Below are 18,514 nucleotides of genomic sequence, written 5' to 3'. Positions count from 1 at the left end.
TACCTTGACATTTTGACTCAGATATGTATATTCATCTACGTGTTCTATCTCTGTCCCTTAAATGTTTATCATAGATTTATCATCTTTATTTGACAGTTTAGTTTTGCTGAAATTTATTTTCAGTCCTTTTTTTAGGGATTCTGTGTGTAGCTCCTCAATCATCATATTCAGTGCATTCCATGTGTCGGCTATTAGTACTACATCATCTGCGTATCTAAGATGGTTTAAATATCTTCCGTTAATAGGGATTTCCCTGTTTTCCCAGTCTATTGACTTAGATATCTTCTAGGGCAGCTGTAAATAATTTTGGAGATATTAAAAGACTTCTGTTAGTTTTGATTCTCCCCGACAGCTAGCCAAGATTTCGCGTACAAAAACACAGACGCTGTCGAACAATAAACGGTTATTATACAGTGTTGCAATGAATTGTTCTGTTCATTTATACATTGTATCTTAACAATGAGGCATAGAAAAATGAGTGTTTTTGGGAGCGTAAACTTGGAAAACACAACTCTTGAACTAACCACAGTTTTTCAGTCAGTAACAGAGAGTCGTTCCCTCCACTAGGGGTGGAGGCTGCTAATTCATCGAAAAGACAAGTTCCATCGCCCAAGCAGGACAGTCGTGTCTTAGTAAGGGGTGGAGTTATGCTCCGCAATCAACTGTCAGTCGAAAGGGAGAGTCGTTTCATCCAGTAGGGGTGAAGGCTGCTCCGACATCATCAATACTTTTGTGGTTTCTGTATATCGTAGAAGACGTCGTTTTCGATAGCAGGTGGTCCTATCATTCCATTGGGATAAAGTACAACCTACATAATTTGTTACCAAAACTATTTGCTGCTATGTCCATTACCGTTTACTGGTATATGCATTATTGTTGCTGTTATATTTAAATACGTTCATTCATGAACTCTATTGAATCTTGTGTCGCGACTCGAGAGACATTTTAATTTTTATTATTTGACTCGAGAGACATTTTAATTTTTATTATGTATTTGGAACATTTAAATTTAACTTTCTCAGAATATTTTACGTTAATTTAAACACGTATTTACTATATTTTATAATAGTTGTAGTTTTGTTTTACTATTTGGATCTTTATTATAGCTTATAATATAATATTATTTGTCTTTTATATAAGATCATCCTATTTACGTTACATTGACTAGACAAGCGGTTAGTTTGTGTGATATAGATATTCAAGACATAGACAATTCGTCTCAGAATATTTAGTTTTCAAAGCAGCTGTGTTTTTACGCTAATTCGTTCATCTTTTGTAAAGCAATCTAGGCTTTGAATAACTTCTTTTTTGTATCTTTACCATGCATATTTTAATATGTAAATATTTTTTTAATGGCATAGACATTAGTCATTCGGCCAGAATATGTAAATATAAGGGATTTATGTAATCTTTATGTATATATTTTATTGATTTTAGTAGAGTTTCATATAGTTCTCCTGCTTTTATTTTCTATGGTAATGCGAAAAGGAGAAAATCAGCGAGTTTTAGATCGAACATAGACATTTTCGTCACTTTATGATGGCTTTATATGTTATATAAAGGTCATCGTATGTTCAGAAAGCAACACTCATACTGTTGCTAAACAAATTATGACATCGGCTCGTTTTAGCCCCTTTAAGAACATATTGTAAAAACAAGTCTCATTTTCAGTAAAGATTTTATGTCCCAAAATGTTGCCGCTAGACGTGAATTTGTCAAGGAGCACTCGTTAGGTTTCAATTGTTTAGGGAATATTTGATCCAGTATTAAAACGTGTTTTAACTGTAATCAACGTCATAATTCCGTGCTACATATGGAGATCAGGATCACTCCTCTGCTCACTGTCCACCATCAAGGTCTCTCAATCTTCTCAGGTTCTCCTCAGAATTATATTGCTCATAGCTCTTTATGCGGTTACACTGTCAAACTTCGTTTTAAAAACTTAGAACAATTTAATAGTGTTGTTGAGTCCTGTTGAAGTATATCTCTTTGACAAATATGGCAAACGAATTCATTCAGTTATGGCAGTTGAAATAAATAGTCGGCATCTCCATTTGATGTTTAACTATGAAATACCGATCTGTAGAAAACCAGCTCCACTCATTTCTGTAGATAATGTTTTAGTATTAAATTTAACATCATTACCTCAATTTATAGTTACTTTGAAAATATAATAAATATTTTTCTTGCAGTTAGAAGCAGTAGACCGTAGATTAACTTTCATTAACTCTGCCAAAGATCTAATCAAAAATTATGGATTCGATGGAATTGACCTTGCATGGGAAATGCCAAGAACTAAACCAAAGAAGATTTTCGGAGCTGTTAGTAAGTATATTCTTCATATTGATTACATTCATTTAGAGTCGTGATAAAGTTTAATTATTTCATGAATATAATTTCCAGAAAACTTTTTCGTCGGATTAAAAAGGAAAATAGTTGGTTCCTCAGTTGTCGACGATAAAGCAGATGAACATAAAGAACAGTTTACTGCCTTCATTAGAGAATTTAAAAATGCTCTTCGTCATGATGGATTCTGGTTGACTCTTTCTGTTCTACCTAACGTTAACAGCACAGGTAATACACATAAATTTAAGTTTTATGACTTATTTTAAAAATATAATAATATTGCTTTACAGTTTATTACGATCCTCGTGCATTGGCTCCACATTTGGATTTTGTTACCCTTCAAAACTTCGATTTTTACACTTACGAACGTAACCCCAAAGAAGCAGATTACTCATCTCCATTATACAAAATTTTTGACAGGAAAGATGATGAAAATGGTGACTTTCAAGTTATGTATTGGTAAGTATTAGTTTGTTCTGTTTCATGTAATTCTCAAACACCTGATAAATTTATTTAACTTTATTTACGCTTAGAAGAAAAATAGTATTCATAGAATTTTATGGTATGTGCAATGTATTGCTCAGAAATATAAGATGCTCGTATTCGATATTCTCAAATTTTGGGAATATAATCCAGGTTCAAGTATCTTCTTCTTACTATTCTAACTTGGAATAAAATAGAACACGTAATAGATGTAGTCCTTTTATTATTTATTTCCAAGTAAAGTTATAGAGCGATTAGTATATACAAATGACCTTCGACGGTTCAAAGACAGTGGTGCGAATAAGGAAAGATCTGACCATAGACATATTAAGAATTATGTCTATTGGTCTAATAGAGGCATTTAGTATTTAAAATGAGGTTAGGAAGGGTGATACCAGTAGAAGGGTAGCCACTTAAAGACACTTTGACCTTTGACCTCTGACGTCACAAGCCCCGTCCACATTCATCTCCACTTCACGCTCAAGCCGTTTCGGTCATGACAAATGCTTAAAATTTGTTAAAGTTGTTCAAGACCTATTCAATACCTGATCAAGACCTATTCGAGACCTGATCAAGACCTATTCGAGACCTGATCAAAACCCGTTCGAGACCTGATCAAAACCTGATCAAGACCTGTTCGAGACCTGATCAAGATCTGTTCGAGACCTGATCAAGACCTGTTCGAGACCTGATCAAAACCTGTTCAAGACCTGATCAAAACCTAATCAAGACCTGTTCGAGACCTGATCTAAAACTGTTCAAGGATTGATTGTGTACCTACATTTTACGATGAATAAAGATTTGAAAAGACAACTTATAACGAAACGGAGAAACACCCAAAGTAAATTTTTCTTCTTCTTCAAGTGCCATCTTCGCGACGGAAGTCGGCAATCATCATAGCTATTCGGACTTTTGAGACGGCTACTCTGAAAAGTTCATTTAATGTACATCTGTACCACTCTCTCAGGCTGCGCAGCCATGACATTCTACGCCTCCCTATGTTTGTCTTTCCTTGGATCTTTCCCTGCATAAACAGTTGAAGCAAGGTGTATTTCTCTCCATGTGTAATATGTCTGAGATATTCCAATTTTCTTGTTTTAATTGTATTTAAAATTTCTATTTTTTTATTCATTCTTCTCAGAACCTCTTTGTTTGTGCCGTGTTCTGTCCACGATATTTTCATAATTCTTCTATACACCCACAGCTCGAATGATTCCAGTTTTTTTATTGATATCGTATTCAAGATCCAAGATTCCATTCCATAAATAAAGTCGAAAAAATATAGCACGTCGCCAACCTAACTCTTAGTTCCAATTTAGTAAAGTAAATTGAGACAACTCAAACAAGGACAAATATTTCAAAAATATTTATTCATCTTAAAATGTAGGTATACGATCAATCTTTAAACAGCTTTAAATCAGGTCTCGAACAGGTCTGATGCCTCCAGCTTTCCCTACCTAGGCACAATATTAAATAACAACAACAACGTCAGTCAAGAAATATGAGTAAGGATTCTTAGCAGTAACTGCTGTTATACTTATAAAGATTTCCATCCATCCTATGGCTCTACAGCTCAATTCGAGTCCTGGCCTACCTCAGCTAACCTCTCCATCCATTACGGTCTGTAGTCATTCTCCTCTACAATCAACTGCCAAGAAGATTTCTGGCGTTCTCATCCACATTATTCTTCCATCGTTTTCTTGGTATTCCAACAAGAATGCAATCCACTGCATTCTTGTATTCAGCAGTTTTTTTTGAAGCCTGTTTAATTCCATCCTAAATACATGGCCTGTCCATTGAAGACGCTGTAGCCGGACATGCAGAGATAAGGTGGTTCTTTGTACATATGTATATACATATATATATATATATATATATATATATATATATACATATATATATATATATATATATATATACATATATATATATATATATATATATATATATATATATATATATATATATATATACATATTGTTATGATTTGCTCAAATGCATGTTTTTACAATTTTTTAGATCTTATCTCTACTTGAGCTTACCTTTACAAAACAAATATATTTTTTATAGTTGCCCTTGAGGAAAGAGTAGACAATAGGAAAATAAATTTACAAAAAAAAAACTATAAAATTATATCGCAAGTGTTATATATTTTCAAAATAAATCAAGTAATATAATTTTAGAATATCAATTAAAAAATTTACCATACACGATAATCAGAATAATGAAAAATCAAGCATCCATCAAATTATACACCCAAAATTATCAATAAAAAATTATATAAACTTATATCAAAATCAAAGATCTCTTGTTTTATTCTTTCGTTTACTTTTTTACTAGTAACTAAAAAAATTTATGTTTACTTTAATTTTCAATTAAGAAAAACAAACAATTAAAAATAAATAACTCTAATATAAATAGATGGTCATGGTTGATAGTCTCTGTTAACTAAATGACAAAACTAACCTTTTGTCTTCAAAACGGCTGATTCCACCTTATTCTCCTTCAATTGTGACCTGGCAACCTTGCTTGTACGTCCCAGTTTCTCCAAATACGCCTGCTCTCTCCTCTGCCTATCGTTTTCGATAAAACATTTATACAACTGCATTAATGTTTGCCCAACTCCTCACTTCAACTGCTAACTCTAAAAACAACTCCTTGCCTTCAGACACAAGGATATCTCAGCTGATCGACTTGGTCAAATATAAACTATACATACAGTGGTAAAGTATGGATGCGAATATCAATTGTGAATATTTGGGCGAGAATATTAAGAAAAATATTTGAACCAACCCATTGTATTGGTTTTACAAAGTTGAACTTTGTAAAACATGAACCCAACTTACTCATTGGTGACGCCAATCTACGAACGAAACTATAAAATTCCACATTACTGAAAACATTTATTTGGCTGCAGTGCGTTCTCATAGCAAGACAGAGTCAACCTAATTTTTGCATTAGTAAACTAGTTGTAGTATATTCTTTTTCTTCTAACAGTCCCAAGGAATCCCCAAGGAGATATAACAAGAGAAAGACCCTATAAAAGATGGATCGACGATCTAGAGGAGGACCTTAAAATCATGAATATTAGGCAGTGGAAAACCGTATAGTAACAGTAACAGTAAAACAGTAACCGATAAGGTAGAATGAAGAACATTTTTAAGCAAGCCAAAACTCATAAAGAGTTGTAGCGCTACGAGAAGAAGAAGGAGATTTAAGATTGACCTTTTCAACTTTCCAAATCTAGACTGTCCATCTAGGACTAGAGAACGATAGAACTAACGTGTAATTGAAAATCGTTTGTAGTTGTTTGTTCTGTTGTTAGTAATTTTTTATCAAAATTTTGAATTAGTATCATACTTCTTAATGTGTTCTCTTTGACTAATAACTTAATTGAAGTGAGTAAAACGCATCTTAAGTACATGTTTTGTTTAGGCTCAACAACGGTATGCCAGCCAACAAAATACTTTACGGTATCCGTACCTTCGGTCGCAGCTGGAAAATGACTGATGCGTCTGGTTTAACTGGAGTACCCCCATTAACTATCGAAGAGGCTCCCGGTGAAGCTGGTCCTTACACTCAAGAACCAGGCCTACTTAGCTACAACGAAGTCTGTACCAAAATTGCAAATCCAACCGAAATCAAAGCAGGCTATGTGGGAAAGCTTAGGAAAGTCAATGATCCCACCAAGAGAATGGGTAAGTTTTAATTTATTTAATTCACGGGGATGCACTAAAAAAAGACAATTTGCGCTTAAAATGAAGTTATTAGTGATTGGTCCTAATTTAAACGCCGTCCTAAATAAAAAGAATATTTAAAATGTGTTTTATTTTTTCGATAGTTAGTATCAACAAAAATTCTTTATCCTTTATATATTATCTTAAACGGGGTGTTTAATATGTTCCTTGTATTTGCAGTGTAGCGCTGTCCGTATTGTATGCATCAGAGACTTGTGATTTGCGCAATTTTATGCTTCTTCTTTTAATACAAAGAGTTGTCAAAATCCAAAAATTTCCTAGTTTTCTTTAGTTTTGCTAACTGGGCGAAATTGATTTTTTTTTGTTATTGGAACCAAGGGAGTGGTTTCACTTATTTTCTAACTTTAAACAAATATTTATACAGTTTTTCCGTAAAATACAGTGGTTGGTTAAGATACCTATATTTTTCCAAAGTTGATATTTTTCGGTATAAAAAAATGGTCAAACTAAAAAAAACAGTATTACACATTACACATGGGTCTCGAGTTAGTATCAGACAGTTTGTTAAAAAATAAACATGGTATTTCCTCTAAATTGCTCCGTTTATCAAAAAATTTCATATTTGGAAAAAATTCAACCCATACCATTGAATTCTACGTAAAAAACTGTACAACTAAAAGATTTAAAAAAAAATCCCCTTGGAAATCTAGAAACGATTTACTGTGGTATGGCCAAATTGTATTTGGTGCCAAATCATAATATCCCCTTCCCCTTGGTATATTTATCCCCAATCCCAGGGCCGCATTTACTTGCCCATTCTGTACGTAGTGGAATCGGCGAATATGCGTCGCGTATACACTTATTTATACACAGCAGATATGTAGAAGAGCGATATAATGATGAAATTGGGTATGGTACATTAAGATGTTTTGTATTTTTAGTGCATCCCTTTTTTTTAAACATGCATGGGTGTAAGATGCTAATATTTATTTGCAGAAATTGAGTATTGGAATACTACTGATGTGTCAAAACGTTTTGGTAGGTAAATTTTAAATTTTTCAAAATTGTGTTTTAATACATTTGGCACAGTATAAATATCGCACATGATTGTTAATTATGTTGGAGACATGCGAAAATATGAAAATTTGCTTTTATGAAAATATCATAAAATATCATTATCATCTTATTTTAAAGTTTTTTTTGCAAACGCCCAAATTATCTAGAAATATATTCCTCACATATGCAGATATAATTGCTTAATTACAATATCTAGCTAGTTAACAATTTATTCTAATCAACTATAATAACCATGCATGCTGTACAATTATTGCACGTCTAAAATATCCCTCCCCGACTAAAGAAGTTCGTTCATTTGGCAAGCAGTACCACCTCATTTGAGTCGTTTAGTTTCAAAACCAGATACATCACTATTTTCACGAAATTAAGATTAAGTCGTTTTTGGCAAGTTAAAGGCTACATCCATGTACCTAATAAATCTTACGCTTCAAAAACAGATACTTCTCAATGATTTTATGATGTTATAATAAGTCCCGAAGAGTACACCAAACTGTTTTCCGAATTTGCAACTGTTATACCATTAACAGGAATAAATTTTGATAGGAAATCCACCATTGGAATGTTTCTGCGTCCACCAGGGTCGTGGCATTTTCAATTTAACCCTGCTAAAAGATTCATTTTCAAACGAAATATCAAAAACAATAATATTCTTGTTAAGGGTGAAGTACATTACAGAACGGATTTGGGTAACTACCAATCTGTCTGCAAGAAGGGAAAGAAAATCAAGGATATTACTCCTCCAAATCCTGTTAAAGTTGGAGTAAAAGTATCACCTTTGAAATTACGAGACGTATCTGCCTTACTTACAAAGCATTTTGGAAAGGACTGGCAGAATTTGGTGTCGCTGTGGTACTACAAAAGCATAATAATTCCAGGTCAGGATGAACACGTTGGTCAGCAAGAGAACATAGAAGATGAAAATGAGAATGAACAGTGAATGATGCAGCAGGAAAATATAGGAGATCAACAAGAAAAAGAAGAACAGTGTGAGAATCCTTTGGAAGTTCCCGATCTAATTATTTAGTTTTAACTGTTTCTTTAGTTTATACCCTAGTAGTTATTTGATTGAAAACATTAAACAGAAATATTTTTTATTTGAAATAAGACATTTTTTGATATGTACCAAACATTTTTCTTATTTTTTAAAAGTATTTAAATGTGTATATCTAAAATCTGTATTTAAAGTTTCAAAATAAAAGTTTAAAATAATAATTTAAAAAAACCCTTTAAAAACCAGATGTATCTACAATGTTTGGTTTCAAAACCAGATACATCCATCTAAAACACAGTCATAACTTCTTTCATAGAAACATTTCATGACCCTAAATATGGCAAAATCATACTATCCCCCACCTCTAACTGTTACCAAAATTTAGATGTGGTAATGTTTTATCTTCAAGCCCTAATCAATTTTCGTGTTTCCTGTAAAATTTAAATTTCATGATGTATCTGGTTTTGAAACCAAACGACTCATTTGAAAGCCCGTTTTAAGTTATATTTAACAGTTTTACGGCCATTATCACTCTCAACCCAAAACCCCAATACGCAAAACAATTATTGTTAAGGTGCTTTTAAACGAGCAACATTTTTACTGCAATATGTGGCTCCAATACTGCCAACAGTTTTTATTGCAGCAGATGGCTGGGCAATAAATGTATATTTCAGCAACAGTGTGACCCTTAAAATTCGTAGACGGGCAATACAATCGGGTAATGGATGACAAAATCATACTCAATGGAAAATTTAAAGAAAAAAAAAAGATTGCGAATTTGACCTTATCTGAACAGGAGTGAAACTTTAGATAAGATAAACCTAGAAGTAAATCTTGATAAATTAAAAACTTGTAAAGAATGTCAAATAGAAACAAACGTTATTGCATCGAAAGCAAATCATTTCACTGGTTTACCACTAACACTACCACTTTTAATCTTTTTCCCCTATTTTCTTGCATACGGCCTTAAGATTCTGAATTTTTTGTACGCTTTATCATTTGAAATCTTAATTTTTTTAGAGGCAACAGCCCATCTGTATTTTTTTGCATTTACTTCTTTATATTATATATTCCGATTTTCACATTTTATAACTTATGGCCTAAATTTATTTTAATTTACATTCTGTCTCCGGCTTCTTCAAGTAATGTAGCCTTCCTTAAATTATTTTAAAGTGTTTGTTTGTCTATTTGTAGTGTAGTGTAATGTACAATTATATGTTTATGACATCTTGTTCTTGCCGGATAGGCCACAATTGACGAAATGCCCCTGAAGATGATCTAGGGATCGAAAGTACTTGGGCAAGATTTAATTAAACTGTGCTCGATATATGCCTTTTATCTGATTAAAGTAAATTTATTTTGTTAATCAAATTTATAATCCTTTCATTTTCACAATTGTTAGTCATTTTATTCCACCAAAGTTTCGCAAAACAACAAATAATAACCAAAACAAAGTAAATATTCCAAGTATTTTCGCTCCCCAGCAGCGATCGTTCGTCAATACTATTATTGTAAATAGTCCAGTAACTCGTGTGCAAAATAGGATCTTACCTCCCACTTCTGTCGGACTGCATGGATTTAGCTGAAAATTTGGATTTAAGTTGTCTTACCCTCCTTTGCCAAAGTTATATATGGGAGAAGTGTGCTTTTTGTTTTTAAGGGGTTAAAACTACCCTAAACACGTATTTAAGCGTTTTATGCATTAAAATCTTATTGAATTAAGTAAAATAAACATATTCAATGATGACTTGTACTTTAATACATATTTTTGACCCTTAGAAACCACTGTTTATAACCCAAATAACCTCAAAAAATAATGTTTTACGATGAAAAATGCTTAACTTTTGAATTAAAATCAATAACAATTCATTCATCGCCTGTGAAATATTTCATTGGTTTTAAGTTTTTAAGCCTTATAAGAGGTTAGAAATCATAAATAAGAAAGCATCCCTTTATGCAAAAAAATACTTAAAGAGCCTATTTATAGTTTAAAATGTTTTAATTTTTCATTTAGATCACTAAAAATTCATTCCCCGCCTATGAAACTATATTTCTTTAACAAGGAAAAGACAGTTAAGATTTTATTTCACGTATAGGGAGCTTGCGCATCCGTTTATACGTATTTCAGCCCAATAGGCATCATCAGAACGGCTTTCGCAAGCGCTCTGAACGTGAAATAATTCTTCTCTGTCTTAGGAAGCAACTATAACATGGCTTCGTATAGACGCAATGTAGCGACATCTGATAATAAAATCGTAGACTAATTTTCGAAACCAAATATATTTCTATTCGAAACCATATATATTTCTTTAGTTTTAAAGACGACTAAAAGGTTACAAATAGTTTTGTACACATTAAAATTCTAAACTTATGTATTTAAATCAATAAAAACTTGTTCTTTGCTTATGAAACATTATTTCTTTGGTTGCAACTTTTTTAACCCTTAGAAACTACCGCTATGCCAATAACAGTATGAAGCACTCAATATTATTTGTTGGTGCCGAGATATTTATTTACAAAACTATTATGCTAGTACTTTAGATATGTGAGAGCTCCAAAATATATACATATATTTTTCACGTTCCAAAATTATCTCCCAAAAATATCATTGGGTTTTCTCTAATAAGTCAGTTAATTTTTAAGCTTTAATACATGTATATATAGCCATTTGAAAGGAAGGTAATTTCAAGGGCTACAAGGCTAGGTTCATTAGAAAGCCAAACTATCCTTCAATTTTGAAAAATTTAGGTTTGAAACACTCGAAACAGGCGATGTTCACACCAAGACCTACATTTTAATCGGTGATATCTCCATTGTTTTTTACGGTACAGAAGTTTATAAAAAACGAGAATATTTATTGAAAAAAGAACTATATTTTGTACTGATCATTGTTTACGTATATACCTATTACAGTTTTTAAGTTATTTTGAAAAAAAGAACGATTTTTTAGAAATTTTCAAAATGAACGATAAAATTTAATATAACGTTTTATAAAAAATAATGCATTTTAAACCAGCCAAACTCCTATATCTAATAAAGAACACTAAAATAACATGCATTGTAGAACGAAAACGATTAATTTTGATTTTGGTGGATATTAGGTGAATTCTACTGCCTTTTTTTCCTTAAAATATTCGAAGAGTCCATCTTTAACGAGCTGTACCTTACTCAGTTTACATGCAAATACCTTTTTGTAGTACTTATTTTAAAGGGCTTTTTATGGGCTATAAAAAATTGTCCCGAAAAATTAAACCTTTTCTTACAATTTAACGTTGAGTACATTGATCCAAATATTCGCAAAAAATGTCCCTTTTCGCCGACCATTATCTGTATTATATCTACAATCTCTTTCAAAAATAAATCTCATTCCTCTTTTATAAGCTTCATTTTTTGCATACTTTTTAGATCAAAGACATATTTTTTTTTAACTTTATTATTATTTATTAAGAGCATTATTTAGAGTTATTGATAAAGTTAAAAATGATAAAGTTAATGAACCGTTATAAAACTTTTTTCAATGAAAATTCACTGTTTTCAACCATAAATAGCTCAAACAGTACTGACTTTCTAAAAAGACTCTATGGATCAAAAGTTGCTTAGAATTTAATCCTCTGTCGATTCCCGTGATTATTTTGAGCAAAAAATTTCTACCTCCGAGAAGAGGTCCCCCTGGGACGTAAGCACACATCAGCCTTATACAGTGTGACCCATTTAGTTTGGAAACACCTCTATAAAATTTGAAGTTGTTAACCGATTTTAACCAAATTTTTTTTTAATGTCATGTAATAAAAGGTCTATTGCGGGACAAAATATGAAATATTTAGTTAAATTTTCAGGGCATTCTACGATACTTTTTCTTCGTCGAAAATGGAGAATTTGTATTAGCGATTTTTTTATTAAAAAAATTTCTAAGCCATTGGATTTACAGTGGCTTCAAATAGCTATGACAATCATTTCATTAAAAAATATTTATTAATAACGAAGTTATGACAACTTAAAATTTTAAAACTCACTAAGCTGCGAGTCAAAAAAGAACACCCCGTATCAACAGATAACCATAAAACCATAATAATAAACCACTACTAGACAAAAAAAATTTAAAATAGCATAAAAATTTAATGCAAGTAACGCACTTACATTATTATTAACTTTACATGCTACAACTTAAATCTCAGTTACCATGACAACGATATTACTGTTTGATATTATTTGTGTCATACAAATTTCAGTGCTAGCATAAATTTATGCATAATATCTGCAACAATATTTACTTCAAATTCTTTTAATAATATTTTGTGTCATAGCTGCAAGATTAAGTTTGAGAGAAAAAATTGAAATTATACGTCTTTTGGGAGATAACGTTAGAAGTGCCAGGGAAGTTTGTACAATATTTAATGACAGACATGTCGATCGTCCTAATATTAGCTGCGGTACGGTAAACAAAATAAATAGAATATTTAATGAATATGGTGCAGTATTAAAACTAATTTTAAAAAATAACCCGTTACAAAGAAGAAGAGGAAATGATAAAATCATTTTAGATCATTTCAGAAATAACACTAATGCCAGTTTAAGGAATGCCAGTTTATATTTGAATGTGCCTCGAAAGAGTATTCGACGATGTCTTAAGGTAAATAATATTAAACCTTACAAACCAAAATTCTTACACACATTCCAAGAAGGCGACGAAGCAAAACGTTTAGAATATTGTTTATGTGCCCAAAGGGAATATTTAAACAATACAAATTTTCTAAAAAACGCGTTGTTTACCGACGAAGCCACTTTCACTACAAATAGAGTAGTATCATCACAGAATTGTCGCTATTGGACAGCAGATAATCCCCATTGGGTAATAAACTGTAAAAGCCAGTATTCCCAAAAAATCAATGTCTGGTGTGGTATACTGAACGAGCGAGTTATTGGTCCTTTCTTTTTTGAAGAAAACTTGAACTAACGGAACTTTTTAGAATTTTTAAACACCGGCTTGTGGGATGCTATTCATGAGCTCCCAATTAATGAACGATTAAATTTGTATATCCAGTTAGATGTTAGGTGTTCTGTTCATTACGCCAGAACCGTGAAGCAATGGTTAAATGAAAATTTTCCGAACCGTTGGATAGGCCGGGGTAGTCCGTTGATAGATTGGCCCTCCAGATCTCACAATTTTAGACTTCTTTCTCTGGGGAGTTATCAAACAAAAAGTTTACCAAACCCGTGCAAGAGACGAAAACGAACTTCGTGCAAGAATCCGACAGGCATGTGCAGAAATTACTCCCCAAGAACTAAGAAATGTAATTAGAAATATTCATAAACGCTACGACAAATGTATCCAATTAGATGGTGGATTGGTAGAGGCAACTAGGATTAAACTAAAATCCATGTTTCTGTTAATACTGTTTTTTTAGCGTTAATACAGAGTGTTTTTTTCTTAGTGAGTTTTAAAATTTTAAGTTGTCATAAGTTTGTTATTAATAAATATATCTTAATGAAATTTTTGTCATAGCTATTTGAAGCCACTCTAAATCCAGTGGCGTAGAAATTTTTTTAATAAGGAAATCGCTAATACAAATTCTCCATTTTCGACGAAGAAAAAGTATCGTAGAATGCCCTGAAAATTTAACTAAATATTTTGTATTTTGTCCCCTATTTTGTAATAGACCTTTTATTACATGACATTAAAAAAAAATTTGGTTAAAATCGGTTAACAACTTCAAATTTTATAGAGGTGTTTCCAATCTAAATGGGTCACACTGTATAACTTTTATTATTTGAGTACTTTCCCATCAACTCACCAAATTTCAAGTGAATCGGTTCAGTCCGACAATATTGGGAGGTGGATAGCCCGAGTGACTGGAGTAAAAACAATACTGGCGATAAATGTGTGGTTATTACTGGCTGTACAGCCGAGATACAGCCGAGGTGTTGCAGTAAAAATATTGCTCGTTTAGAGGCACCTTAAGTATTTATAAATTACATTGGCATAGAATATTATATACTTTGAAAGTGCAGTATATAATTATTTACATCTATGTTCGCCAACATAACTTTTGATTTGAACATTTTCATGCTTTTTATTTATAATGGAATTAATTTTATTATGTTATTATGATGAATCACTTTGTACAAAAACGAAATTGTCTGCACGTGCTTTTAAATTAGTCCAAAAAATAGGATACATGACCACGTATAGTCCAAATTTTAAATAGTGTTTACGAGGGCTTTTATAATCTTCATAAAAGTTATGAATGTACATTATAATTTAATTCAGTGACTATTCCACCGCGACCTTTTCAGATCTATTGTGGTCCTCTAGTCCTAGATAACATTCTCTAGCCTGACCCTTTTTAAAAAGTCTAATAGCTTCGAGACTCTACCTTACATGTAGCTAATTGCCGATGGATTTTCTTCTCCTAATGCAAAGAACCGCACATTTGCCAGACTGTCACACTGACATAGAATGTGCTCTGCTGTTTCTTCTTCGAGGTGACAGAATCTGCACAGGTCATCATCTGATAATCCCATTAGCTTCAAGTGCCTATTCAGCTTACAGTGCCCTGTTAGAAGACCTACTATGACTTTGACTGTTTTCCTGTCTTTGCTTATTAGGTCTACCGTAAATTTTGGCGAATGTTCTGTAATGAACTGTTTCGCCTGTCTTTGTCCTGGTGAATTCCTTCACCATTCCAGAGATTTGTAAGCTACCCACTTCCTTGTAGAGATTCTTGTTACTGTCTTTGCAACGCCGCAGAAGGGTTCCGGTCCAATGAATGGCATTGATGCGCCTTGTTTGGTCATTTCATCTGCTTTTTCATTGCCCTTATGACCTCCGTACCCCGGTACCCAGGGTACCGTAACCTTGCTACGGTCTCTGATCTACAGAATTGAGCGCCTTAAGCGCTGCCTGACTATCTGTGAAGATGGCAACTTAACGGAACGTTCTTTCCTGCCGTTCTATTTCTTCCACGCAGTGATGGATTGCCGTTATTTCCGCCTGGAACACTGTCACATCCTTAAATAGACTTACCGGAAAATGTATCCCTTGATTTGTCCCTACTATGCCGGCTCCCACACCCTCCGATGTTTTTGAGCCATCCGTGTACCAGGTAGCAACAGCTTGTATGGGTACACCTTTATTTCAGTCTTCCCTGCCTGGTATCTTAATTGTGAACTTATTGTTAAAGCTATATCTCGTAATGTAAGTTTTATATTATTGTTTTAGCTAATATGTTGAGGAGTGCAGACTCTAGACGCACTTTGTATGATTTACAAGATTGTTATTTTTTATGTAAATAAAATTTACTTGTTTTTATTGTAACCTGCATGGTCATATACAATTAACTTCTAAAGAGTTATTAATAGAACTTAATAGTTTTACTAACATACCCAAAAGTTTATCAAGAATTTTAGTGTCATACTTCAGTATAGTTCAGGGCTGGACTGGTTCAAAAAAAGGCGTTAACCTTAACTCTAAACAAAAGGCGCCAGGTCCCCTCTCCTAAGCTTGTTAAATCAAACTTTTTTAAAATCCTAATGCATGTAAAGTAACAATATATGTATTCCACATAGAACCCTATATTGGAGATTTCATGAATCAATTCAACATTTTCAATGTTTACTTTTGTTGTTATTTACATTTATTTTTTTTTTCATTTTTTCTAATTCATTATTTATATTTTCAACAGGAACTTATGCTTTCCGTGAACCAAAGAACGGCCAAGAAGGTATCTGGGTATCTTTCGAAGACCCCGACACAGCTGGCCAAATCGGTAGCTACGTCAAAGCCAAAGGAATTGGTGGAATTGCCCTAGTAGATTTAACCTTGGACGATTTTCGTGGACTGTGCACTGGAGACAAATATCCAATTTTGAGAGCAGCTAAATTTAGGTTGTAATATGTAGTTTTGTTAGGATGATTTACACATTACTGACGAGATTGTTGATCAAATATTTATGTGAGCTTGTTGATATTTTCTATTAAATAAATTAGTGCCTACACAACATTTGATGGTATTATTTTGAATATTTTTTTATTTCCAGATTAAAAATAAACTTAAAAATTGCTTTCAATAGTGTTCAGAAAAATCCCGTATAAAAAAATCAGGAATCAAAGCCTTCAATCAAAAATTAGATACCAAAAATGCTCTAAGTATATAAAATTCTGCATAACGAAGCCCTTTAACTAGAAGGAACAGTATTTCGAACAGATTCGAGCCACGCAACGAATGAAAATGTTAATAAAAAATACCTTAACCTAATACCTTAATACCTTACCTATTGGGGGTTGAAACCACAGGTTCAACCCACAGGTTTTACCTACAATTTGTCTGCAGTTCTAGAAGAGTCGCGTAGCCATGTTGGTTATGTTATTAATATGAGTGCTCCAATTAAGTTTAGAATCCAGAGTTACCTAGATAGTGGTTATGTTATTAATATGAGTGCTCTAATTGAGTTTAGAATCCAGAGTTACCCCTAGATACTTGATCTCATCGGTTTTTTCCAGTTCCTTTCCAAATAATTTCGGCTCACTCAGTCCAGTAAGTTTCCTTGTATTCGTAAAGACTACTAATTTAGATTTAGAAAGGTTTACAGAAAGGTTTAAAACAATTCCTTATAGATCGAGTCACTAGAGAGTAATAACGGACTAAGCATAAATACATCAAAGACAAAGTTACTTGTGGTTAGTAAACAAGACCTTGGCGCTATACAACTAATTGTCAATAATGAACCGATAACAAAAGTTAACCATTTTAAATACCTAGGACGTTGGATAAACGAGACACTAAATCCGGATGAAGAAATTAAAACTCATCACATCATGAATGTGTTGCTTGTGCGAGTCCATTTCAAAAGGTAAAAGAAAAAATAAATTAGACTTACTCACAATCAATTTAATTTAACTATCCAGACGACCGGTTTCGCTTTCTACAATATGCAAAGCATCTTCAGGTCTCGATACAAAGTTAAATAAATGATGCCGGTACTCTATTAATAATTGATGGTTGAAAGAACATGGTTCAAACTATCCTGTATTGTTGATTGGAGAACTTAAGTCTGCTATTGTAATTGTTTGACAGTAAACGGGGAAGTTCTTGAGGAGACAGATTTTATCCAATGAAGTAGAGATAGGTGTAATGTGATCGTTTGTTTGATGAAAGTAATGTTCTATACCATTGAGTTCTTTAAAAGTTATTTATATTTATTCTAGACATATATTTACGAAATGTGTGTTATTTATTGAGATTTTATTTTATGAAGGTGACAGTTGTAAGACAATGAATGAGATTAGATGTACAAATTGTGTGGGTGTGCAATTCTTTCAACTTGCAATTATCAAATTTCTTTGATAAAGTTCTATTGAAATATATGGCAAATGATTGTAAAGTCAAGTATTTAAAGTTAAAAATTAAAAATTAAGGACAATTTAAGACACACAGAAAACACTTAAAAGGGGGACGAAACAAACATTAAATTTAAAAAGGGGGAGGACTTGAATGCACTACAAAATTAAAACTCATATAGAAATTGCAAGAGGAGGGATTTATAAAACTTAGATCTATTCTGAGCAATTCTCAGCTGAACTTACAACTGAGAATTAATTTCCTAAAATGTTACATGTATCCTGTATTACTGTATGTATGTGAAACCTGGATTATAAAGGTTAACATGATAAACAAGTTAGTAGATTTCGAGACGTGGTTATATCGTAGAATGCTCAGAATATCATGGGTTCAACACATTTCAAACAGAGAAGTCTTGAACAGAGTAGGTCAAGGTGAAGACGACTTAATAAAGATGATAAAAAAGAGAAAACTCGAATATCTGCAACATTTCTGGGAAATTTCCTCCTAGCCTTTCCAATTCTCAGCTGAACTTACAACTGAGAATTAATTTCCTAAAATGTTACATGTATCCTGTATTAC

At 32.6% G+C, this 18,514-nt stretch overlaps 1 protein-coding gene across 2 annotated transcripts in view; it reads left to right on the top strand.

The window, feature by feature from the left end:
* The window catches only part of LOC140443841 (chitinase-like protein Idgf4), a 38,248-nt gene extending 21,654 nt beyond the window's left edge, over positions 1-16,594 (top strand). Inside the window, exons 3-8 of one of the 2 annotated variants that reach the window (XM_072535318.1) lie at positions 2,193-2,325; positions 2,404-2,574; positions 2,637-2,805; positions 6,265-6,527; positions 7,524-7,565; positions 16,278-16,594. In XM_072535318.1, the coding sequence (XP_072391419.1) occupies positions 2,193-2,325; positions 2,404-2,574; positions 2,637-2,805; positions 6,265-6,527; positions 7,524-7,565; positions 16,278-16,486 (987 nt within the window). In that variant the 3' untranslated portion in view covers positions 16,487-16,594. The remainder of the gene's footprint in view (positions 1-2,192; positions 2,326-2,403; positions 2,575-2,636; positions 2,806-6,264; positions 6,528-7,523; positions 7,566-16,277) is intronic. The other variant, XM_072535319.1, reaches the window with a different exon arrangement.
* The last annotated feature ends 1,920 nt before the right edge of the window (positions 16,595-18,514 follow it).

Source organism: Diabrotica undecimpunctata, chromosome 6 (assembly GCF_040954645.1).
Source record: "Diabrotica undecimpunctata isolate CICGRU chromosome 6, icDiaUnde3, whole genome shotgun sequence".
NCBI lineage: Eukaryota > Metazoa > Arthropoda > Insecta > Coleoptera > Chrysomelidae > Diabrotica > Diabrotica undecimpunctata.
This window is presented reverse-complemented; position numbering and strand designations above follow the sequence as displayed.